Genomic DNA, 26,523 nt, shown 5'->3' with positions numbered 1-26,523 from the left:
CCAAATTGGGTTAAAAATTGGACTGCACAAAACACAAAACAAAGCACAAAACAATACTTAGACTTGAATAAGTGTTGTGTGTAAACATAAATAGTACAACATTATTTAGATCTCACTTTGGCCTAATTTAATGGCTCGCGTGCACCTCTATTAGCAATTTTTGGCTGCCAGCTTGTTTGTAACCCTTTGGAGGCTAGCAGGGTTTTGATAAAATGTCCCCGCTCTGGCAGGTTGGCTTTTATTTGCTCGTCCTTGGAACTGATAACTTGCAGATTGTGTGTGTGAATGAACGGACGTCTCTTCACCGTAACACGTGTAGTGCATTCACCAAAGCTTCAAAAGCACATTCTCCAAGTTACTCAATCACCATAAATGGACTTAAAAGGTACACTAATGACACTACTAATGAGAATACAATAGGAAATATACTATTTACATGAAACACAATACCTACTTAGTGGCATGTAACAAATACACCAAATAAATGTATTTGCTCATGCAATAAAGTAACTCTATAGTAACAAGCTAGTATTCTGAATATACATAAGGCAAAACATTAAAAAGTATTACTTTGGCGCCATCTTGTGGAAGTGTTAAGATTATTTAGTCTATATGTATTGATTTTTTAAAATTATTTTATATTATGTCTACTTTTGAACTCTCCTGCTAGGTTATGAATGCAGTCAAAAGAGAAAAAAAATACTTCAGTTAAAATTCGTCCGTTATATCCTAGCGTGTGTGTGTGTTGATACCGTCTTTTTGCCATAATCAAATAAACAAAGGCTTGAAATATTTTCCTTTCTCAGTTGTGAACTAAAACAAGTTTCACACTCTGAAACAAAATATTGAAACAAATTCTTAATTTTTGGCTTAATTTTTTTTATGCATTATGATGCACTCAGTACAATTAATCGTTTTGTGTATAATAACACTTTTCTGAACAAGCCACTGCTAGTGAGAAGAAGACAAGAGATGAGTTGAAAGAAGTTTTACTTTAATTGGGCTGAAGTTAAATGAACCACAAAGAGCTGAGAGCAGTGAGCAGTGTCATCTTTTACAAAATTTTATATATATATTTATACGTACATAGGAGAGTGGAGGCAACGGAAGAAAGGGGAAATAAAGAATTTTTTTTATTTTTAAATATTTTTTTTCTCCGAAATCTGGTTGCTTTAGCAGCTTAACCACATTAGTTTGTGTTCTATTGCACCGATTAAGCGCTGCATATGATAGAATCACATTCAAAAGTTGACGACACAGGTGACCTCAGTGTTGTATAAAGTGCCCTTTAGGTTCCATGGTGTTAGCAAAAGTTCTATTCATTTGACATTTTTAGTATGAAACGTGCTGCTTTATAATATTCAAGAGTTTTTAAATCACAGCTTGTCTTTCTCACACGCTCACACACTTCATTTTTAGTGTTGATCGGTAATACTAAATGTAAAACATACATACAATTATATATTGTCAAAAAAAAAAAGAAAAATTTACAGCATTATGAACAAGCTAGGACTATTCATGATAGTCTTACAGAAACTAGCCCCACATTTCCGAATCACGAGCCAACACAACATAGGTTTTGTCGTTTTTCATGCCACATTTCGGCGCACGATGATAATATCCAGAGTAGCGATAATAACATTTATAAAAAGAAACATCGATTTTTAAAGATCTTTGCCATTAATCAGCATAACAAAATGGTGGTTTTGTTTTCATTTGCACTTCACTTTGTGAGATATTTGAGAATTGTCAAAGTAGTAAACATCGGTACAAAGACGTCATATTTCCTGAAGGAATCATACCAAGGATTTAAAAAAACGTAAAAAAAAAAACACTCGCCCTAAGTTGACAAAAAGGTTCCTGTTGCAACATAGGAGAGGGAGGCGTGGCAAAGTGTGTGACGTGAGATTGGCTAGTTGGGTTGCTAAAGTCAGCCGTGTTAAGGCCTTGGCTGCTGCGCTAGCAAGAATAGTGAAATGAAATGTTAGTGCTAGTAGTTAGTTGTAGTGCTTTCACAGGGTTGGTTTTTCATGCTCATGCCAGGGGATTAAATACTCTCCCTTCCCTGCTGGGGGTCAAGGGGCTGCGCCCTAACGTAGCCCCTCCCCCTTTGAAAGACATAGTAGGCATGTCGACTCGCTGTACAGTCGGGTATGGCTAACAATCCGGCGTTGGCTAACCGCATTCTACGATAGCCGGTTTGGACGCTTTTTTTGTTGTACTTCCCGTTCGTCAATTCCGATGAATCGGAGGTTGTTTTGGATGCTGTTTTCCCTCAAGTAGGCACCCCGTTTAGTCAACTCCCTCAAAACCCTGCGCATTTTCCACGGCCATGAGCAGCTTCTCCCGCAGGTCCTCAAATGAGTCATAGGTCGGAAGGTCCAAACGGTTGAAACTGGCAAAAGAATGTTTGGTTCAAAATATTTAATGTGCTTCAACAAACATGGATCAACTCAAGATAAACAACATTGGAAAATGAGTGAACTATCATCATTTTATCATTCATTAAAATGTTAATGTGTGACTGTGACATACCACGTGTGGGCTCTGGGCAGCTTATCCGGCGTTCCCCACTGCTCAATCGTGAACAGCTGAGGACCGTTAGAACCTGAGAAAAAACGAAAAAAAAAAAAAAACGACATTAAGTCAGCTCGCAATTTTGACATTTAAAACATCATACACTTATTTTAAAACAATGTTAATGTGTTTGTGGTGTTGTGTATGGTTGCTGTCCACCGATAAAGACAGAAAAGGAAGAAAGGAAGAAAAGAGCACCGTAAAGTTCTGCAAAGCCGTTCATTGGCACGCGCGAAGTTCCCGTAACAAACTGGAGAAGTCGGATCCTCTTTTCGGCATCCATTAACAGGACAACCTGAAAGACATTTTAAGATAACGTTTTGGCTATTTGCTATGTTTATGTTCAAGCCTCAAATCAAGTCAGATGATAAGCGGGAACGGATTGAGACTTTCATCAGTGCAAACAAGTCTGTTCTTCCAAACAGACTTTGATCTTCAAAAGTGACGCCGCAAGAGAGATCACGTGTTAGTGTCGCAAAACAAAACAGCACCAGACTGACCTTCCAGAACCACTGGATGACCGGGTGGTTGGGACAGTAGCCATTCTTGTATACCGTGTGCTGCCGCCAGTCGTTGACGTCGACGTCGCCCAGGCCGCACATGAGCAGCTGCACAAACACAGCAAGGCAATCAGCTTTTGCATTCAAATGAAAGCAGATTTGAGTTATTTAACGTAAATAATTCAAACCTCCAGTTCATTTTCATCAAAGATCTTGATCAGATCAATTTGGATGAGCTCGGTGAAGCCCTGAAAATAAATAAACGTCAGCGTGATGAACAACACTTTGGGGTTACACTTCCCCCTGGTGGCAACTAGACAGCAGTGCACAAATACCTCCAGGAAGGCATTCATCTGCTTCTGCACCCGATTGACAAACCTCCACTGGATGACCAGACTGTCAAGAGACAAAATATGTCAAGATGAACCTCTGCATTGTTTTTACACATGAATTGTGAGAGCATTAAATATCTCACTCGATGTATTCCTTCTTATTGTCATTGGTGACCACCATGTCCGAGCCGCTGGGCTTGAGGTCCACCTGGTACGTCTGTGGGGGAAAAAAATAAATGGAATCTACTAGCACAGATGAATGTGCCATTTGATCCCTGTTAATACATAAGACAGTTGCACGTCTGTCAAGTATTCCTGCTTCCGATTGGAGGGTCATTAAATCGAATTTCTTTGCTTCAGAATTTGCCGAAAATGTCCACTATGAACCAAAATGGCCAACAATTTTAAATTTCAGAAATAGGTACTTGTGAGTATTTTGAGACTCCCGATTGGATGGAACTTTTGGACATACCTGTCCAAAGTTGTCCTCGTCAATGCAAAACCGCAGGTCCAATTCCGTGGGATCGTTCTCCAGGATCCACTTGAGAGAGTTGTAATATTCGCTGTCCTACATGGAAAATAGAAACACTGAAAACCAATTTTCGGATCAGACTCGAGGGTCTCAGGACTGCAATGGCTCACCACAGACTCCATGTCCTTCAGGGAAATCTGTTTCCCAAGCATCATCTTGTAGAACGGTCGTATAAAGAAGCCTGCAGGGGGCACAAGCGAGTTGTGTGTGAATATCACAAACTGAGATGGGCCGTCAGCAAGGATCCAGACGCTCACCATCTAGTAGCTTCCCATGAAACACGGCCATTCCCGCCACGCGTCCGATGAACTTGAAATAGGAAAGGTGGTCTTCATTGCACAGGCCGGAGTTGGGGTTGATCTGGAGGGTATAGTTGTCTCTGGAAATACAGCACACCAACAATTAATGCCTTTCGTGGACATTTTTGTAAAAAAAATTTAAAAAATTAAAAATCCTTCAATTTGGGTAAGACTTTTTTTTAAACATTCATTGTCACTTTAGTTTGCAAAACTTCGCAGTGACGAGAGAGCGGTTGGTAAATGAACAGCGTGTTGTCACATTCTTATGAAAACCAGACCGAAGCGCACAAGAGCACCTGCGGTTGCTAGGGAACATCTTAGGCATATTTTTCTTTCCTACTAATTTTAGACTAAAGACGCATAGGCTCTATTGTGTTTTCAAGGGCTTGATCACGAGGTTACTTTTGTTTGTTCTACCTTTGCTCTACATTGCAAAGAGAAAAATGTGAGGTAATTGCCGTGACCAACAAAAACAGGCAATCAGGGGTTTGTTATATTTCCTTGTTTTCAATCAGCAGTTTGCATCAGGATGGACTTTTGAATGAGAGGAAGAGTAAGTCAAAGTGAAAGTACATTTTAGAAGTCCCAGTGGGAAACAACACCTCGGCGGTGGAAATGTTTGTTAGACTTACGTGGCGGAGTATTCAAAGAGGCCATAGTAGGGGTTGAACATCTCCTTGGAAAGGAGGAAGAACCACTCTCGGGCCACGCCTCCGTAGTCCAGGCCCTTCTCCAATTCAAACTCAATCCACAGACGAGCTTTCAGGACGTCGGGCTTTTTGAGCGACATGATGCGACGGTACGACTCTTCAAAGATGTTGTTGCGATGGAGCTTCATCTCAAACCGGTTGGGGATGTCAGCCTAGAATTGCATAGATTGAAAAGTCTGTCAAAACTGATTGGTTGATATGTTAAAATAATCTTACTGTTACAACATCTTGACAATTTCTACAAAGCAACAAATTTTTTTTATTTCAACTTGGAAGTCAATCAGCATCAGTGGATATGAAACTATTTTTCCTTCGGTCAGTTCCACCATTTTATGACTCACGTTATTGACCTTTAACGTTCTCTGGCAGCCGCTCAGCTAGCAATAATTAAGTCTCAAGATTAAGACCCCCAGCAGGAAAAAAATAACATGCAATTACTTGAAGTGTTGAATGAGAAAAAAAAAAATAGCAGAAACATCCCTGTCATTAATGTTCAATGAGCTCCAACGCATCTGCAATCAAGTGTCTTTATGAAAACTTTAGGGGGTTTTCATATCATGACATCATCACACATCTTACCGGTTTCTTTAGCTTCTTTCGAAAGTAGTCATACTTTTGCTTGAACTCTCGGGAATAAGGAACAGCCTGCACAGGAGACAAGACAAGCAATTTTAAAAAGCCACCAGCAAGCTCAGAAACTAGCAGCTTTGCTGATGTTTGCGAATGGAAGCTGCAAAAATTGTATGGTGGAACGTTGTGCTGCACAGAATTGACCCTAAGGTGTTGGCATGCTAAGTGACCAAAGTGACAGAGGAGTCACAGTGTTGACAGAGGAGTGTGTCTTTTCCAAAGCATGGGACACAAGCACCAAGTGGAAAACTGCAATCTACTTACGGGTCCGGTGATAGCGGGACTCTGAAGGCGAGGATCCTCCCACTGTGTGTTCTTTGTATCTAGATGAGACAAAAACAAACATTGGAAATGGCTTTTTTTTTTTTTATATTTGTACATGTTTGCCTGTGGAGTTAATTGTTTTATGGTTTGACATGTTTTCCTTTTTCCTTCTTTTTATAACTGAAGAGTGTTTGACATAAATACATTAGGAGATTAGTAGGCACCGTATGGCTCTTGAAGGGATAAAAAAGAAGAATCTTACTGTGGTCAATGTAGAAGGTGCGTCCATCTGTGTGAATTCGCTCTTCCCAACCGGGCTACAAAGATGGAAAAAAATGGAGGATAAGTGGAGTGAGAAAAAAAACCCAAATCACCATTAAAAAAAACAGGCCGTGCTCAAATAGTCATTCAAATCTTTATCTCAGGCTTGATTGAACTTGTCGCCCTCCTCAAAAGAAAACTTAAATAGTAAAGCTCAATCAACCGCCCTAAAAAAAAACGTTTTATTTTTATTTTTTTTAATTATCTATTTGAGTCAGGACTGCAACGGCATGACTGATACCACCACCACCACACATGACACAGGAGGCTCATCACCACGACTATCACCGCGAGCTTCCGCTCCATTCCCGGAGAGCCATCGCTTAAGAGTCACAGGCCACACACAGCGGAACCGGAAGTCAGGCAGTTCAAGGAGATAAAGAGGATAGGGACCATGTGGAGGGGGGGGGGGCTTAAAAGGGCCAAGTGTAACATTGCCGGTACAATTTTTTTTCACTGTAAAGAATTATTCCACAAATAATCCCGATGCTATTTCGTTTTTGTGCGAGTGGGCCAATTTGGACATCTACCGTACGACCATCATCCTTGCTAAAAACTGCGCAGGGTGCTTTCTCTGTTGTCCCTCTGTGATACAGTTACACGGACATGGCGTAATCTTAGAGGCCCCTGGGAGAGAGTCAAGAGGGAGGAGTGCTAGTGCAGAGGCCCGTGCGGAGAAAGAAAGCTGGCGACGGGGATGACAAAATTAGGAAGAGGCATAATCCATTCATGCTGGTAACGAGAGAGGCGATGAAAACAGAAAAAGAAAGCGAGGTGCTGTCTGCAGGCATGACGTGACCACGGCGTGGCAGACCAGACAGGTAGGAAGGCAGGCAGAGGGAGGAAGCCGACCAACCTCCTCTGGTAGGTGCTGCCAAATGCACACGGCCCCGGGGGGGTGCGGAGGAAGTAGTGGACATAATTAGATCCACCAGAACAGAAGAGAGAAATAAGAGAACATACAGAAGCATGCGTAAGCCAACCATGGCACTACAGTACAGTAATGCTTTCTCCCTTGTCAAAACAATCCCATTTACAGACCACACAGCCAGGCGTGCCTCTTTTCTCACAGCACTAAAAAGGAAATGCCTTGCACAGCCCCGATGGTGAGACAGCACCTTCTCGTGACATTAAAAGCTAAAAGTCATACAGTCGGAAAAAACAAAATCCATTTACGCAATACTAAAGCTCTGTGAGCATCTACGTACATAATTAGCTTTTTTTTTTTTTTTTTTTTTTTTGGTGAAGCCATAACACAACATTAGCAGATATTGCGTTAATGATTAATCCATTATGTGCTGTTACCAGATTTTATGTTTATCCACAAATACAATTTCTCCGAGGCTGATAGGGCATTTTAATTTCATCCATATCCTTCCTCTAATAAGATGCAGTTTCTATAAGTTGGATAAGCAGGGAAGCGGTAGGACAGAAGCAGGACACAGACCATAGTGTGACATAGCGGTGGTGTTTTTTGTGGTGATTCAAAAGATGAAGCAAGATGTGAAGGTGTCACAAATTATAGCTCATCAAATGCACACTGAAGCTTTCACACAGACGGAAAAAAAAAAATCTGGGTTTAAGCGAGTTGGATACAGACGTTTGTCAGCCGGCACCAAGACATAAAACTGCAATGCACATATATTTTGTTTTACAAGTTACAATGTTTACAATTTCATATGTATCCCTTGATCTGATAAAATAATTTGTGGCATTTTTTTTTTTTTTTTTGTCGACCGGTTATTAATTTGTATTGTACATACTGTAGTTTTATGACTTGGCGGCAGTCAATTATGTAATTATTATTTGATAATCAATTAAGCAATTGCATTTTTAAAAATAATATTTCTAAAGAGATTCATAATCTAGCAGCAAAATATACTTACAGGAAGTGGTCCAAGTTCACCAGGTTCCATGGAGTTTTTATTCCTCATATGGACTGGATACTTTAACCTGGGGTCCTCCTAATTTTTGGTGTAAGAGTGATGAGAGTAGGGAATGAGTGGAAAATATTTCCATCCATTTTCTGAACTGATTTTCCTTAACTTATCTATGTATATATTTTTATTTAGAGCATCTCATTAAATGAATGTGAGAGAAGAGGCATGATGATGAAGAGAAGTGCAGCGTTACCCACCCAGGTGGTAGTTCTGCTGTTGTGGTCGATGAAAAACGGCCGTCCGTTGGGGGCTATCCTCATCTCCCAGCCCGGCGGCAAGAAGCTCTGCTGGGCCTTGTGCTGAGACTTGGGCGAGCTGTAGGGCGACGGCTGCGGGGACTGAGGGTTGGAGAAGGTGTCTTTGACTGCCCGCCGCGCTTGGATGTTGTTGGCCCCCTGGATAAAAAAATTACAGAGAAGCAACATCAGTCCTAAATGTCCAAGATAAACATTCAAACTATTATACATATGAATCAACTTTTTTTTTTTTTGGCGCATCTACATTTTAAATAACAATGAGCCAAAGATATTGAGAGTTCAGAAAAATTACCAATGCTAATAGCCTACCAATGATTCTCTACATTTAGCTTCCTGTCACTTTTAATAAAGACAGTGCTAAGTCATACTGATTTTGCAGTTACCTTCTTGTACTCTTCCAAGCTTTTTAAAGCACGTCAACCATACAAAGGCTAATAAGTGTTCCGTTGTCACAAAGAAATCACTCATTAAGTGCCGATCTAAACTTTCAGTACGACAAAACATGTTAATTAACAGTTTAATCTGGATCTAATTATGTTTTTGTCACTCTGGCTTTGACGGTGTCTTATCGCTCACACCTCCACACAACTTAATTAAATCTTCAGCAGGTCAGCTCTCTTGATAGATTGCCAGCGAGCAACAAGATTGCACGCCGCAACACTTCTCCCAGCTTAATTGGCCACATTTCTGTCACACGAGTTTAAATAGAAGCAGCAATTTCGTGCTCTCTCGGAGTGCAGAAAATAAATAAATGCTGTCCTTGTATGCTCCAGAGCAAAGATGATTATTTCACAAAAGTGGAAGTGAGGACTAGTGTGAGGAAAGTTATCATCTAATTCAGCGGGGTTCACAAAACAAAACAGATTCACCAAGAAGCCAGTTGAGGAGTTATTTTGAACAAGGGGTGGAGAACCTTATTTTTTATGCTTTTTGAAAATACCTCTGTATAATTAAATAATTGATTGTTATTATTTAGTTCCTCTTTTAGACATCAGACCGCATATGGCCCACAGGCCGCAGGTTCCCCACCCCTGTTCCAATGGAGTTGCAATGGACTGGGACGGGTGACTACTTCTCACCTCCAAGGGGGTAGAGAGGGTGACGGTAGGGGAACTGAGGCTACGAGGTCGTCGGACCTGGGGCTCATGGAGGTGGTTGTTGGAGGCATTAGAGGAGGGGGAGGGGGCAGGTGTCAGGGCGGAGCTTGCTCCCGACGATGAGGCGCTGGGTCCATCTTCAGTCAGCTGCCGGGGAGAAAAGCACTTTTGAGGTTAGGACGGGCTGGAAATATAACATGTGCCGTTTTCCGCCCAGAAAAGTAGAGTGCTGCAAAAACCATGAAGTGCATCTGGAATAACAAACAACAATAGTCCCCGCATTTTGTTGCAGTTCAGCACCGACAGAGAATGGGAGGATAAAGTCGGCCTGGCATTTCAACGGTGCAGTCTGTACTCCACATCGCTGTGAAATTTAACACTTACTTATCCGCAATAGAATGCTCATGATCAATGATGGAGACAGATGGGAAGAAGACAACAAACAGTCAAGAGATGCACTGACAGAACCACCAGGATAAAAAGAGACATTAGAAAAACACGGTGGTGGATCAAAGTACGGGAAAGAGAAGACGTGGCTCCGATCCGGAAAGTCAGAAAACACTAGACAAGGGAAGGAAGAGCCGGAGGTGGGCACGACAAAAAGACAAGAGGCCATACACATGGCTGAGAAGAAGGGGACGAAAAGAGGATAAGCGATGTTGCCCTAAGTTCAGCTCCCGCCTTCTTGACCTGCTGTACCTGCACAATGGGCCTAGTCCAGGTAGTGGTGCGGTTGTTATGGTTGACGTAATATGTTCTCCCCTTGGCATCCTTCCGCTCCTCCCATCCAGGGGGCAGGCCCGGGGTGGTCAGGTTGAACCCGGTCGCTGTGGGAGACTGGCCCCGCCCGGCGTGGAGAGAGAGCAAAAATAAACGAGTCAGAGAAGATCGGAAGTGGGTCTCCAAGAGGGAAATGTAAGATGTTCCAAGAGCAATTCGGAGGCATGGAAGGTGCAACCCTTGGAAAGTTACATGAACATTTTCATGTATCATACATAGATTTTTCTCCTGACTATTGCGGGCATTAGCTAGCAACAACATAGTGACCTTTAAACTGTGGTTAAAAAAAAAAACACTCAATAAAACCCTCACATTAATAAAAATATGAAATCGATGAATAGATGTACAAATAAAGTGACAGACCAAAGAGACTATTTTGCCGCAATGAAACACTTTTAGCATGGCTTCCATTTTGTGTTTATTTTAGTGAATTTGATTTTATTAATGTTTTCAACAAGTGGTGGAGATAGTTTGTATTGTACATAAACTGAGACATTACCGTGGTATCCTCACCACCTGAGACTGTTTGAGCTCTGCTTCTTCTGGAATGGGAACGCTGCTGTGGCAGACAATAGTATTGTCAGGAGGGGGCATTCATAAAATTAAGGTGGGGCAGTATATTGAAGAGACGCTGAAAGGACAAAAGGGTGCTGGTAGGAAGTGATTGGGATTGGGAAAGGGAGCTGTGATTTTTTTTGGGGTGAGGAGGGGAAAAAAAAAAAAGTCAATCGAGAGAATCTTGTATACTGATTGTGAAGTTGTGATTGGTTGATTGGGTTATGCAAAGACAGGTGAGTTAATATTTATAAGTAGATTAGAATTTATGCCAAGTGAAAGCGCAGGTAAAAAAAAAAAAAAATCTGTATTATGATGAAGCACTGTCACGACTTGACAAAAATTGAAGGGGGATTTTAAAGCAATATTAGCAATATGTCTACGTTGTACTTTTAAGGTCTTAAAGTTTTTTGCAAAAAAATACTGCATTCTGCAAGACTGCAGTGACGGTAACCGGTTAGTTACTGGTCGAAGATAGCAAATGCCTGCCTGATTACACCACCCACTAATAGCGAGTCATTGCTGCTGACATCAGCACTGGTACTATTCCTTTGTTCAACAGCTCTGTGACTCATCCGCGTGACAGCCTCAAGAATCATGTGGCAGTCGGACTTGGAGGCTGTGAATGACGACATCTTAAATCGTGGAAGGGTTTCTAACTGGAACGGTCATAGTGCTGAAGATTAAATGTTTCCTTTTAAGTAGTCCTATAAGTACGGGAAAGACGTAGTGCGGTAATCCTATTGAGGCAAGAGGAAAGGAAGGAATGCTACAAGGAGAGGGAAAAGTGAAGCGTTAGCAACAACACCTGTCCGGCGTGGTGGAAAGGTGGTAATAATGCATTGTAAAGCCACAGCACCAACAATGGAGATGTGAACCCTAAAAAAAGCCTTTGGAGGATGATGAAAGTGCCAAAGAGTCACAAAACAGAAAGGGAGGAAGTAGCACAAGAGAGACGACGGGACGGACGGAGGGAGGGAAATGAGAGTGTTGGGAAATATTTACCGCAAGAGGAGGAGGTTGGGCCTGATCGCTAACGCCATCCGTCATACTGGAAGAGCGCAGTCGGTTTGACAACTGGGTCTGTCGAGAGGAAGCAGACTTTTGAAAATCTCAACTTTGCAGATGCCCACTTAAAATACTGTAACGTAAACTCATTGGCTTTCTCACCAGAACAGAGCTAGGCCCAGGCACTTCGCCATTGGTGTCGGGGGTGAACGATAGCCTCAGGCTCAAATCGTCAGAGAACTCCTGGGAGACGGGCGTTGGCGGGGGCTGTGGGGTCAACATGGAGGACGTGCCAGGATGGGACTGGGCCAGGCTGTCATTTGGGTCTTCCTCTGTGATTAGCTCCCAGGACTACACACGCAGTAGGCAATTCAACCATGACAGAATAATAACACTGATTTAAATTCAGGTTTTTTCCCTATTTAAATTTTTGGTGCAATTTCTAAAAATTCAGAACTTCAATGCCTACTTTTGTTGTTAATGTGTCCCCTTGTGTGTTCATTACTCACATTGTCAATAACATCCCGCGGTTCGACGTGCTCGTGCTCCAGGTCCTCGCTGATGTGGCGTCTTGAACGGAAGACGCGATGCGCCTCCTGGTGGATCTGACGCTGTCGATTGTCGCTCTCAGTTTCTGAAATGACGTCCCTTGATAGAACAAAACAAGGATTGCAAAAACATTTTAAAAAAATCATGCTATTGAATATATTCTGCACACATGAAGAAGAAGAGTAGTAGTACATGTTGGAAGGCCGTTTCCACTGCGTGGAACGATTGTTGTGGTTGACATAATAAGTGCGTCCCAGGTTGTCCACTTTCTCTTCCCAGCCTGGAGGCAATGGCGGCAGCAGCTGCTGGGGTCGCTGCGAACCCGAATCCGCAGACTCATCCCACCCCTGAAATCATTCAGCAGAATGGACATCAATTTGATATTTGAAGCTCATTTAAGTGGATGACTATCTGCAATCCCAAATGTTGCTAAAGCTACTAGCGTTACGATGCTGGATGGAGTCTTCAATAACAGGTGGTCTAATAAACTTGTTAAGCACTATGTGAAAGGCACTGTGATTCCACCTACGTGTCTTAAGTCAGCAAGTAAAATGGTTTATTTTGAACAGCTTTCTAAGTGGGTGGCAGGCTAACAGTGAAGATGACTAATGTCAAGTCATAAAAAAATCTAGAGCAACAACAAAGATGCATGTTTACCTCTGCTTCCTCCCTAATTTCACCAGCTTCCTCTTCATGTCCTCCTTGTTTGGGCAGATAGGCCATCTTCAGACGCAGGTAACCCTTCACCCTAGACTTGTGACTTGGAAATATCAACAAACAGGAATGAGGCAAACAAATAACATCATATCTTTTTCCCCCTTTTTGTTGTCTCATCCAGATGATGCTAACCTCCTGGGCCGCAACAGAAAGTCCTTAAATGTGTAGGGGCGTTCCATGGCAGGGTCCTCCGTCTGCAAATTAAAGAGTAACCTTTTTAATTTATTTTAGTTTTTTTTTTTTTTGGCTGGGCATCAAAATCGAGAGTCACGGTGCCGGATTACGTGACTCGGAGCGTCACACTGGAGTGGAGATGTGCAATGCTTCTCCGGTTACACATTGGAAAAACAGAAACCCGACTTTGTCTTTCTCAGCAGTCTGCTAAACTGTTTTCAGTCCACAGCAAAAAAAAAAAAAAAAGATGACGCATAAATTAACACCCATGGCTTGTGATTGAGTATGTAGGCTTATGTGGCTCATCCGTTGACGTTTCAGAAGTTATCATCCAACATGTACTGTTTAATGTATTTAGAAACAAATCTTTAAATTCACTTTACAGGGCCTTGGTCAACTTTGTAGACTTAACAGTTGATGAATTTCATCTTGGCTGCAGAGGAACTGCTGTATAAACAAGTTGCAATTCAGGTCTACGCCCATATTAAATATTCTCTGTTCTCTTTAAGTCCGTGTGTACACTTTAAAACCCATTGCGTCTTTGGTTTTCAAACCAGTTTTATCACTGAAGCTGCATTTTCCCACTGACACTATGCAAATTTAACAGAGGTGGCTTTTTCCATGCAGTCCAAATCGAGGACAGTCGCCTTATTGTTTACACTCTAGACCTCTCCCTGTCTAGTGAGCGCTGGTAGGCTAGTAAAGCACTAACAAGAAGCTACTTGTGGGAGCACTTTCCTCACACCACAAGTATTCTGGGCTCAACAAAAGCAGAACTGAAGATAAGGAGCGTCAGAGAATTTGACAAAGGTTTAAGGACCTCAATTCAATTAGCATATCCAAGTTCAACAAAGTAGCACTAGCTGTACTACTAGCTAATATTAGCATTAGCATTCTAAACAAGCCGACCTCGGCTGCTACATTTGCAGGAGAACTTATGGAATCTTACTATAGTAAAATAAGTTATTGGTTTGTAGTTATGGGTTAACCTTTTTTGCAACACTGCATTGACGCATAAATATTCACACCGTTATTCGAACTATCTAGTGTAAATACAGCTAAACACATACACACATAGAACTCACCGGCAAATGACTAAGAGGAACATCCACTTGTCCCAAGAAATCATCTCTGGTCTATAAAAAAAAAAACAGAAAGAGGGTCAGGGACAGTAGCAGCTTTTTTGGGGACTGACAATTCCAACAGGGGAAGAGTGGGGAAAACCACTGAGGTGTAGCAGTATTGCCAAGGATGTAAAAAAATACAGCAACAATTTGACCAAGAGAAAGGTATTGATTTCAAGTCAGCTCCAGAAATAACCTCAGGCCTTTTTTTTTATGAGCATTTGATACAATCCCATCTTTATCAGGGTCTTATCATGTGATAGCACTTTGATATCTGGCAAGGAGCACAGGTTTTACGTGTCCAAGACAGAAGGCTCAGTCTATGTAGGCCTTTGGTATCAGAAACACCATAAACCCAGACATTACCCACATTAGCCAGACAGAGAAAAAAAAGGAGGGTTGTTGCTATGACAACATCAGGAATAAAACAAGGGAAGAAGGCTTGCGAGTTAAATAAAAAGAAACCTGTAGATTTGGCCATCCCTTTGCTGAAATTAACGCAGACTGAGAAAAGGGGAGAAAAATAAGAGGGGAGGAAAGATAGCGAATGATTGCACTGCACAACAGTCGCCCCTCCCCTCTTCAATGAGGGGCAAAGATTACCTGTCCGATGTGGAAAAGCCCATTCTTGGAAGAGGCCTGTGTGCGGGACATAACTGATTTAGACGGCAGACTTGATTGATCCATTATTGGGCATTTAACCACCTCGTAGATTTTGTCCCAAAATGTTTAAAAACAAACATTAGAACCTTCCCAATCCAATGAGACTATTCAGTGAGATTCAATTCTGGCAGATAATCACGTCCTGCCGAGAATTGCTGCCGGCATACTCGGCCTTATCATCCTCGAGTGTGGCATAACACTCTTAACAGACCTGGAATCCAATGGTGAAAGGTGAGTCACACGCCTGTCAGTTATTATTGTACAGTTAGTATGTCAATACCAGATGAGTAAATCGCACACACACACACACACACATTTGAACTTTTTTTTTAAGTGGTGGAAAAAAAAAAAAAAAAAGACTCGCATTATCTGCTTTCATTTCCCAAACCAAGCAGAAAATCTACTAAGTGACTGCCAAATTCCCAAAACGGTGATGAATCATCAACCCCATCATAACTAGGCGAAGTGTGTCACGTGTCAATTCGGAATTCATGGAACACTTTTTTTTTTAAAAGCAGCCTCTGTTAACAAAATATATAGATATTGAGTCATGCTTTCAGCACTGGATTTACCTCTACACGTGCATCCTCTCGCTCGGCTCAAAAACAAACGCATTAAACTGACAGTTTGGTTTCGGCAATAAACAGGCCGCACAACAACACCCAGGGGAGACACGGCTGTTTTGTGTGTCCTTTAACGCAGGGGAGCATTTTAAGCTGCGGGTATGTGTATGTGCTGGGCTATAATTGCAGAGTCATCAAAGGGTCACAGTTGAGCCATGCAGCTGCCTCCCTGGGCCAGGTTACACTACGGGTTGGGAGGGTGTCGCCAATGATCAACACCAAAAACGATGGGGGGCCAGCATATGGATTGTTCGGAACGAGAGGTAGGTAACACTAACAGAATAGAGTCCAATTTCCTTGATGTGGTTGGTTGCAGAATACTGTTGGAAGCAATTGTAGATATCGCCGCCAAAAAAAACATTGTCCCTTAATTGGGAAAGATTCAGCTCATTTTGAATTGCTCAACACCTCTACGGTTTCTTAGTTACGCTACGACCTGTGATCCGTGACGGCAAGGTTCCAGGAAATGAGCAGAGGTTAGCAGAGTTCTTTGTGAATGGACGCCAAAGAGTGTGTCATCCCAGCAGGGCATGGTGGGCATGCTCAAGTTGGCAAACACAAACGGGATTTCGGGGTCTGGCCCATTTGGGGATTTGGGGAAGACCTGTCATTGTTGTCTATTTGAAGATTGTTGGAAGAGAAATCAATTGGCAGTGTTTACAAATGGCAAGAATACAGATTGTGGTTTAAAAGTTGATAGGATTGTTTGACAATACTAACTGAACCAAAATAACCATCAACTGACAGCTTTTTAACGTTTCAATCCAACATCCTATCATCATGAAAGCAGATAACAAAATCCAGGCGCATTCTAGCGGAGAGCCAGAGAAGACAGAGCTTGCCGACCCTCCAAATCAGCAGGAACACTTGAGGCTCTCTAAAAATAGCAACTACCAAGGAACACCGGTCTCGGTCGAGGTTACCAGCAAGTTTAAATGTCTGAAATCAAATAAGCGTGTTGAGAAATGAATCATTTTCTCATTCTTGCTGCCAACTATGGCTAAATTGGACAAAGTGCGTGAAATTTCCAACTCATTAGTGAGCTTGCGGTTGTCAAGTGTAAAAAAATGTGTGCTCGCTCCCCCAGATTGTCATCGCTGTCTGTCTGCACCACGCAGATCTCTCTTCATCTTAGTTGAAGGAAGTCAAACAAAGCGAAACACCAGCTGCTTCTCGTATTCAGCAAGAAATAATAAACGCAGCCACCGAGATTTGTGCAACACATGACTAACTCAAAGCGATTTTCAAGGAGTCCAAAGCCTTGCTGAAAAATATTCAGTAGCCAACATGTAAACAGATCAACAATGTTTACCTTGGGATTACTTGTTGATGAGTCATTGCCAAGTATCACATCCTGATCTCCAGCTCCACCCGGGGTGAAATAGATCTTGAGATGGGGCTGCCTTAAAGAGGGATCTCCGCCGATTTTAAAAGTACAACCATTAGATGTGTCTTTTCTCAGATTCTCCTCAACCGGTTGACTATCTGAAGCAGATGTTTGGCTATCTGGAACGTTATCTGGTGGATCATCCGTCGAAAGTGGAGATGAACCTCTTTCCAGTCGAATTCTGGGGTAACGGAAAATACGGCCATTGGTTGACCTCCCAAGATCTACGTTGGTGTGTTCCTCCTGGGGTGAATCGGACCGCTGCCCGTACTGGTTCAGATCTTGATTTTGGTTTTGTTGGAGCTGAAACACAAGTCGCTGTGTTCCGCTATTAGCAGCTGGGGACTGCTGCTGCACAGTCCACCCAGAACCACCGTAAGGTAAAATTCTAAGATGCCGTATGTCGGAACCATCGGTTGAATTCCTCCGAATACGAATGCCACCTACATTGATACCTTGCTGGCCTCTGCTGTACACATTAGGACCATTCGAACCAATGCTGAAGACCCTGCGCTTTGGAAAATTTGGGTCCGTCACAAATATTTGCGAGTTTGAATAATCCGTGGCGCAGTATGGAGGAGGTGGATGTCGCGGAACATCCGCTTGACCCGACGCTTCGGCGTAGGTCGGCGCAGGTCCCGGAGGAGTATAGCAGGGTGGCGGGACATCAGCGTGGCCACTGGAATCCCCATTAGTGGCTCCATCAGAGCGCTGAAGAGAGATGTGCATCGAGGAGCTTTTTGTGGGCCGCGGCTCGGCATAGGCAGCGAGCTGGGGTATGAACATGGAAGAACTGCGTCGAAGCAGCGGTTCCGGACGCGAACCAAAAGCCAGCGGAGGAACTGGCTGCTCCCTGGCCTCCTGAGAAGGACTTGCCATAGGTGGTTGATTGTGAAGCGTCGTGACCACGTCATTATCTCCATGTTGATCTTCTGCCTCTCCTAGGATCTCCGGGGCGGTGTTACTGCGGTTGGAGCCAAAATACAGACGTAGACGTGCCATTTGTATGTCCGGCCCGACAGCCTCGGATCCCTCCAAAGGACTGTACGGTTGTCCTGTCCTCCAAGAGTCGCACACGTCGTTCTTTTGGCTGGCCAGATGACTGATCCCCGTTTTTCTTCCTCTCACTCCAGCCCCGCTCCCATTAGGTCCCACCCACCCTCCAGTCCCTTCCACAACTTTCATTCCACTAGTAACTACTACAGGGGTGGGTGGGGGTGGTTGGACAACGTCACACAACAAAAACAAAGTCCGCAAACTTCACGACACTTGAATGATGGAAAATAAAAGAAAAACAAAATCAAGAAGGCTCAGGTTCTTAGCGCTACCGGGCACTAGCGACAGACAGCAGAAATAGCCCGAGCCTAGTGACAGCCAGCATTCCTGACATGATTGGATAAGGGCCGCCAGCGCTTCTGGTTTCCAGGGTGACAGCGGGGTTGCCTGTCAGTCACGTGACGACAAGTGACCCCCTCCACCCCTCGACAATATGTTCCATTACGATGCAATGCTACCCCCAAGTGCCAGCTGGATAGAGGGTAACCCAGGAAGTGGCACAATTACACACGGTCACAAAATCTATCTTTGATACTATTTTAGTCCAAAATGCTAAAATCTGATCTGGACGCCTGATAACCAACAACATGAAAAGGAAATTGGGAATTTAAGCTACTTTTCCCTTGGGATAAAATCGAAAGGGCTTTACTGGCACTCAGACAGAGAACGGACAACACTCATTGTAAATTGACACTTCGGACTCTCGGTGTATGAAACTCAGCGTGACTCTTTTGGCCAGTGCTTCACCCCAGTGTGTCACCATGTCACAAAAAGGAAATGAGACAACCAAGACGCTGACAGGGGGGGAAAAGCAAAAAGAAAAAAGTTCCTATTTGTGGGAGGAAGACCATTGGGAGATGGGAAATACTGACGGAGGCATTGAAACAGAAGTCTGTCAAGCATTTCGAGACACTGTGCACTGTGTTGGGCACTGTCAATACATGTTTGTGCAAGAGAGATGTTAAGAACGAGAATAAAAGAAATGCCAATGTGTGGTCGGTTCGATGGCACAAAGCCAAACTTTCCAGCGATGACATAAGCAGTCTGGTTCAAACAAAATGCACTGCTGAATCTATTCTTCTTTTTTTTTTTATACTGCAAAAACTTTTTTATTGACAAATGTTACATCTTCAACCTTCTTGTGGGACTGTATAAGATTTCATAGTACGTTGAATATTTTGGGTTCAAGACCTAATATAAAAAATATAAAAAAGCCACAAAATAAGAGAGCCTTGCGGGCTAAGAAAATAAAGTTGTGCCAGGATTTCCCTAATAAATCAAATCGGAGGCGTCAAGTGGTTTGGGGAATATGAAAAAAAAAATGATCAAAGCGATTTACTCAAAACTGAGCCACTTTTAAAACCAAGGGTAGACTAAACAAGATGATGCTTCAAAATAAAGTGCAATAGTGTTTGTGGAAATGTCCGTGCATGCATCATGAAATGGAAAAGCCCTCCTCAGACATATAAGGAGATAAACATGCTTGAGGCTCCGCTTTCATCTGTCATCCCGCTGCCACTGCAACACAACGCTCACGTTAGGGAAAATATGAGCTGCCCTTTTCTTGGAGGGCCACGTGCCAGCAATACCTCTTGGCGTACAGGGCGCAGTGCTGATAGATGCACGGATTACATACGTGTGATTTATATGACGTGCAAAAAAACACTTGAGGATTTCAGCTCACCAAAAAAAAAAAAAAAATCTCAGCAAGACCTTGTACAAAGGGCTTATCCAGGCACAGACATGAATTGCATCCTGGGAAGTATCCACTAATGGTTCTACCAAACATCTTCACAATGACCTTCCAGGAGCTTAAGTTACAGAGAACTCGCTGCAAAACACCTGTTTCGGAGAAAGTCTTTCCATAGAAAAGCCATTCTCCTTGTCTTAGGTCAGGATTGTTTCAAACTTGAATATTTGTTGTGTTTTGTTGTTACTGCACGACAGTAATATAAAATTAAAAAAGTGGTTCTTCTGCATGAAATTACTTTGGGATTAAATGTTGAGGCATTTTGAAGAATGAATAATACAAAGGTGCAGATTGATTCATTTCAAACTGCTGAATGATGACCCCTGTGGTAAAAGAGAAAAACAAATTCCAAAGCGCTACGCGAGAATGTGGTGAGGGCAACATCATAATTATTATCATCACATTACATTTGGAAGATATTCATCCTTAAAAACAGCACTGGAAAAATTCTCATGACTGGAACAATGGCAACCAAGATCATTTATAAAAGCAAAAAATGGGGAGAAAAAAAACACAACACGACCTAAGGAGTTCAGCGGGTGAAATGAAATATACAGACTGCTAATAGAAGCTTTTGAAACGATAATTAGATGACGGAAAGAGGGGTAACACTCACCAATCTGTTTTCATCGAACACCTCAAAAAGGAGCCTGTGATTCTGCGGACACACCTGCATAGGCGCCAAAAGCAATCGTGTTAGCAATCTCGTCTGCTGTACGACTGCAAGAATACATCAATGCTCATTTATCTTCCGTAAACTTTTACGTAATTTTCAGCTAAATAGGACATTGACAATGACACAGCACCCCACAGTCCGATAGTTTGATGACAGTAGCAGAATCTGGTATGGCTTATAAAATATGTCGTAACAACAAAAACAACACATGACAAGACAAACAAAACAAATTGATGCTCACCCTGAAGTAGAATTCCTCATTCCATTTGGGATTGAGCGTCTAAAACAACAAGTATACAAATGTTAGCATGGTAGTTTGGAGGGGAAAATACAAGAGGTAGGAATTCTACAATAATAAGAGAAGAAAAACCAATACCTGGATTTTATTTATCGCAAGAATACCAATGACGCTTTAAGTCTAGTCAGCAACCCAACCCCCACACTCCTCCCTCCCAAAAAAGGAATATGCACTATATTATTCTTTGTTTACTTTTAGGGCGGCGGGGCATTTTATAACAACTTTTATCTCGGCAATAAAAGATGAGATGAAAAGGTGTCCCACTTAAAAAGACCACAGTGGAAGCTTCTTTTTTTCTGCTCCACATAGTGTATTCAGCTATTTATATCCTATAAGGCGAGCATGGCCACTAGCAGCATATGTCTTCCTGCATGGGGGGGTGTAGCTGAGGTGCTGCCTGCTAGCTTAGCGTAGGGTCGGCGGGTGATACGCTAGCATTCTACAGTTGACAAATTTACTGTTCATAAAAAGAAGCTCACTGACCAATGCCTCCATAATCAATAGTAAACGCTAGAATATATTCGCATAAGCAAACAAAAGGTAAACCGCGTGCGCCAATGCTAGCTTCCAAACATGACTGTCCTTATGTAAGAAATGGAATCAGGCAATTTTAGAAGCTTCTTTATGATTGCAGTGCTGTCATTCAAAGGCAGATTTGCCTCTAGTATCTTCTGTGACTTGTACCCTAACTTTCACACTGTTGCTAACACTATTAGCCATGACACTAGCCACATTTCATGTCATGTATGAGCCTAGATTACCAGCATGTGCGTCACAGACAGCGGTGAAAGAGAAGTGTCTGTTTGAAGGATGCATTTATTTATTTTAAGTTGGTCTAAATGGGGAATGGTGTCTATTAAAAGCGACGGTCACTATTTGAGTTAGTAAGCGGTATTAGCGTTCCATGCTGTGACTGCGTGAGCAACACATTTCCTGAAGGGTGGGGGCAGGAAAGAGCAGCCCGAGTGGGGACTAATGTAAGCAGCAGGACAGTAATTGTGCGGGAGGACGTGATTAGAACAGGCGTGGCTAATCTGATAAAGTCAAAGCAAATTAGAGCTCACGCAAACTCGAGGAGAGGAAAAGAAGAAGCGGCACAATGGCAGCTCGTTACTTACCTTTTTGATCGTTTTTGTCTGGACCAAGGCGAGCTCTCGGGTTTCGTCCGTGACATAAAGGGAGAGTTTGACGTAGGGGTCACTGCAGATGAAAGAAAAAGCCTCAGTTCAGAAAAAAAAAAAAAAAAAAAAACCATAAGGTGCTGTTTAGATTTTGATTTATTCCGATTTTGAATCCTCCACAAGTCATAACTAAAACAGAGCAACCTAGACAAAAAATTCATTGCAGTCATTGCATTGTGGTTTTAGAAAATAAAGATAATAAAGATCTATAAAATGATTTATCATGACAAAATGATCATACACAACAAGGCTGAATTGCACTGAAAGTATTGGATTCATTTTGCACATGATAAATTGTCACCAAGAGCAACCACTGCACTCTGCTCTTAACCATGGTAACTGCATTTCCGTTCTAACATTTGTCGGTCAGTCTAAATGAGCTCTCTGCTCCTGTCCTTCGTACTTCTCAAAAGAAAATGAAAAATTCCTTCTGTAATAATTTATTTGTCACAACCTGAGAGCTGTCTCTGTTTACAATTGTCAAACTGCAGTCTCCCCAGATAAAAACTGCTTGCCTTTGGAAATTGGAAGATAAGACCTATAATTTCTTATTGATGGCGCCATGGGGCTTAAAATGGGAAGAGCATTTCCAGATAAGTAGCTGTAGTGATTAAAAAAAAAAAGAAAAGATGGCATGAGAACATTCAGCTGGTATTGAAGAAATGATTGTTAATTATTGTTATTGGCTGAGAGAACCCCGCCGCCTTTAATCGTTTGTTTATGGTCTGACTAAACAGATACAATTGGGACCGCTGTGACGTCAATTCAGTGACAACTCTCACTTGACTTCTTTCTTCACTTGAAAAAACAAAAACAAAGAAAGCGGCGAGTCGAAGGGCTGCGTCAACAGGGGGGAGGAGAGCAACCATCATGGCTGACACGTTCAAACGGTCGCAAAATAATCATTCATACAATGATACCTGTAATGAAATATCTTATATAAGGACTTGTCAGAATAGGGATTTGTTTTTTCCCACCTCTCATTTTGTCTTTATTTTGTTGGAAGACCCATGACAACAGTTCTTTAAAAAATTAAGATTATATTATAACCTACTGTATATTCATACATTTTTATTTATCACATTACGCAATATAGCAGGTTAAGCATTGACTGGTGGTGGGGTGGGGCATTAATAATTAATCGCAGTGTTTTTGCAGTGCCGGGGCATAAAAAGGAAAATGGAGGACAGGCCAAATGTCATAACTTTACAATGCAAAACAGGCAGACACCAGTGGACGTCAACAGAAAGGTTAAGTTGAGGACAGGAAGAAAGACAATATGCTGGCAATCAGAAACTCTTAGAATCATTTGCTTGGTCTGAAAAATGAGAAGGAAACTATTGTGTAACTCCAGGACCAAACGTGTGATTTGCTTTTTCTTTGTTTTGTTTTTTTGCAGTGACAATGAAGAATAGTTTATCATGCTATATAATGTCGTTTCAAATATGGTGTAAAGAGATTTATTTTGTCCAGAATCAATATTTTTTTTGAAAGAGAATAATTGAAGCATCTTGGGAGAAGATTGCGGTCGAAACGAGATGTTCCACAGTACAAGGTTTTGTGACAGAGGTTGGTTGTAAATAGAAAAACACAATTCAAATAGGAGTTAAAGGTCTTTTGACACTGGGAAAAATAGTGAAAGTTCACACTAATGGGCCTATCACCTGACAAATCTTTTACCGCCAGGAACGAGGCAGTTCAACTACGTGCTGGCCTGGCAGTAAAGACATGTTTTTGTATGGCAACAATTGTCTCTCTTGATTGGCCCGCCCACCCATTCAGGAAGAAGGTAATGTTTTTGCAAAAATCCAGATTTTCAAACAGCAGCCAAAGCATAGGCTAATTGCCAATTGTAATTTAGTGCTTGGGTGATTAAATGCTGCATCCACCAGTGAGCAACAATTTCTGATGAATAACAGTCAGTGAAACTCACCTGGCTCCAATGATGTCTTTCTTGGCCAGATCAATTCCGGCGATGACCTTAACACGCAGCACTCTGGTTTCATGCTGCGGAAGGAAAAAGACAATCAAGTTTATGGAAAAAAAATTATCCCGTTTGAGTGCCAATGGCGACTCAAAATGCAATAACAGTTTAATGGTTGAGATTATGAATGGAATTAAAATGTGCTACTGGCATAGTCTCGATTACAAATGTCGACTAACAAAGGAATTAAAATATTACTGTACAGAGCAACTTACAACACATTTCCTGTTCTCACAGGTTCGCTTTTTTTTTTTTAATTGCACTTAAATGGTGGCATTGTCTCTCTCTCTCTCACACACACACACACACACACACACACACACACACACACACACACACACACACACACACACACACACACACACACACACACGCGCGCACGCGCGCGCACACACACACACACACACACACACACACACACACACACACACACACACACACACAAATAAGCCAAAGAGTGACTTCTTTTTTCAAATTGAATTATTATGGGGAAGTTCCGCTCTTTGTTGGTTGCACTGTATGAGTGAACGATCAGATGGTATCGGCTTTAGGAAACCTCTAAATCAGGGGTGTCAAACTTGTTTCCTCACAGTGAACGTTGGTTATAGTTGCCTTGGGATGGGGCTGTTACAATGGTTAACCACAAATTTCTAGGGTGTATAATCGAAGATATATAATAGCATCATGGCTTGACAGTTCAGTTCACATTAGGCACAGTAAGAAAGCAAATGTTGTAACTAAACACCCAGGCCAATCGATGCAGCTGTTACTTGAAACCGGTGTCGCATTACTGAAGTGACGGAACACGATTTTATAGCCTCTGGCGTCAATTCACAATTTTAAATGTTGTGGTTAAGGCACAGTGGCGAAGGCGAGCCAAGCCTTTGCAGAGTTCAATATGAGGTGGGATGAATGGCATGCCTACATCCTGCACCTTTCTCAGAGTGACTGACAGAAGAAGGTCAATGCTGAGCTTGTTAAATGACTAACAACTGAGTCCTGTCAGCGTTTAAAATCCAGTTCCATAAACATACTATGTGATGATGAGTTTTCAACTAAGTGAAAATGCTGATTGTATTTTGTCCCTTGTCTTGACACTGACACTGTGTGGATTAGTTCTTAGTTTTCACATTGTTTAATGCACGATGACAGCAACGATTGTGTTTGATATGAACATTTTCAACCCCATTATTATATTTTCTTGGTGTTTATTTACAAAATGGTTGTAATCCTACCTACTCCGTGTAAACAACACGGTCTCATCTGTGTGGACGTCAAACTACCGAGTGGAAGAGAAGCTGGTAAATTTAACTGGTGGATTTGAACAAATAAACAAACAAACAAACAAACAAATAAGATGCTGTGCAATAGACACGGAAGAGGGGGAATAAGTGCGAGGAGGGTTTTCAGGGAAACAAGACAGCTGACTGAATGTATGTGGGTGAGGGCTGCTTAGCTTTACCGACGCAGCTAACGTTAGCATCAGCTGCATCCGTGCGGCTGTCTCGCCGTCTAGCGGCACAGCGGACGAGGCTTACCTCATCTTCTGACAGCCCGTAGATCGGCTCGTAATTCGTAGCCATATAGCCCGGCGGTTCCCGCTAATCGCCGTTTCAAGAAGGAGGCGAGGCAGAGCTAGCTAGCTAGCCTCGAACAATTAAGTCTCACTTTTTTTTGCTCCCCTGCTTCTCCTGTCGCGCCGTGGTGGTTAAATGCGCTCTTGAGAGAAGAATAGACTTATAGCTTGCAAGATCTCTTTGCGGTTCCACAACCTGATCTGGCGTTGTAGATATTCACACAGTCCAAAAATGTCTTGTCAGGGACAAGATCGCTTTTGTCAAATGCTCATATCCCCTCTCCTCTCGAAACGCTGTGACACTTGACTCGAAAGGGACTCGGCCAATCACCAGCCGTGTAACCATGATTGCTAGCGGTCTCGACCAATCGGGGGTGCCCTGGTGTTTCCCACCCAAGCTGGCGTGTTAGAACGTAGTAGATGGGTGTGGAGCTGTAATATTGCATTTTTTGTCTCGCAATCTATCTAACTTGAACACCACAAATAACATCATACCCATTACGTGCACGTATTGTATTAGATTTTAATACGTGGCGAGGAGTTTGCTATTGTATGTAGTTCTCCAGGTGGACAGGTCGGGGGCGGGGCTTAAAACACCTAGCCAATATTTGCCAACCGGAGCCTGCATTTAATACCCGTAATGGCTAAAGTTCAAGTCGGCGTGGGAAACTTTACGTACAGGTCCGGCATTCTCAGTCCCAGATACCGTCATAGGTGACAACAATGATACATGCAAAATTATTATTATTATTTTTATTATTTTTATTATTAGTTGTTGTTGTTGCTCGTTGGAGTAGTATAGTTGGCTTCTTCAGTCAAGTTCACAGTTGCACGATTTTTTTCTTTCAAAGAAGCAACGAAGTAAAGTTATTTATAAATAACACCAAACAGCGTAACATTTTTTTCACTTCAAAGTACATAAGAAAAGTACACAGTGTAATGAAATGTTGATTAATGGGAGTG

General features: G+C 42.3%; 1 protein-coding gene across 7 annotated transcripts; it reads right to left on the bottom strand.

The window, feature by feature from the left end:
* Nucleotides 1–977: 977 nt before the first annotated feature.
* On the bottom strand, nt 978–25,866 carry nedd4l (NEDD4 like E3 ubiquitin protein ligase). 7 transcript variants are annotated; one of them, XM_049737672.2, is made up of 32 exons: nt 25,523–25,866; nt 23,934–24,007; nt 21,938–22,019; nt 20,763–20,801; nt 20,462–20,515; nt 14,970–15,005; nt 14,328–14,378; nt 13,201–13,262; nt 13,009–13,111; nt 12,544–12,698; nt 12,312–12,450; nt 11,965–12,153; nt 11,800–11,877; nt 10,739–10,798; nt 10,159–10,296; nt 9,442–9,606; nt 8,303–8,500; nt 8,052–8,129; nt 6,107–6,161; nt 5,845–5,903; nt 5,530–5,595; nt 4,873–5,102; nt 4,199–4,320; nt 4,052–4,122; nt 3,882–3,977; nt 3,553–3,626; nt 3,413–3,473; nt 3,266–3,325; nt 3,078–3,185; nt 2,776–2,872; nt 2,536–2,608; nt 978–2,395 (listed from the first exon to the last, which is right to left on the bottom strand). In XM_049737672.2, exons 1-32 carry the CDS (start codon nt 25,565–25,567, stop codon nt 2,293–2,295), a joined length of 3,021 nt encoding a protein of 1,006 aa, XP_049593629.1. In that variant the 5' UTR covers nt 25,568–25,866; the 3' UTR covers nt 978–2,292. The 7 variants fall into 7 exon arrangements, with proteins under 7 accessions (XP_049593629.1, XP_049593630.1, XP_049593624.1 ...); XM_049737673.2 differs by lacking the exon at nt 14,970–15,005; XM_049737667.1 differs by lacking the exons at nt 14,970–15,005; nt 20,462–20,515; nt 20,763–20,801; ... (1 more) ...; nt 23,934–24,007; nt 25,523–25,866 and adding an exon at nt 16,965–18,224.
* Nucleotides 25,867–26,523: the final 657 nt, after the last annotated feature.

The sequence above is a fragment of the Syngnathus scovelli genome, chromosome 13 (assembly GCF_024217435.2).
Source record: "Syngnathus scovelli strain Florida chromosome 13, RoL_Ssco_1.2, whole genome shotgun sequence".
Taxonomy (NCBI): Eukaryota; Metazoa; Chordata; class Actinopteri; order Syngnathiformes; family Syngnathidae; genus Syngnathus; species Syngnathus scovelli.
This window is presented reverse-complemented; position numbering and strand designations above follow the sequence as displayed.

Excerpts from the sequence above, each read along its gene's own strand:
- nedd4l (XM_049737667.1), bottom strand. The coding sequence starts at position 18,224 with ATGAAAGTTGTGGAAGGGACTGGAGGGTGGGTGGGACCTAATGGGAGC. Across the intron at positions 3,627-3,881 it reads ACGAGGACAACTTTGGACAG|ACGTACCAGGTGGACCTCAA; the intron begins GTATGTCCAAAA and ends TTTCCCCCACAG. Across the intron at positions 2,609-2,775 it reads CGGCTTTGCAGAACTTTACG|GTTCTAACGGTCCTCAGCTG; the intron begins GTGCTCTTTTCT and ends GTTTTTTCTCAG.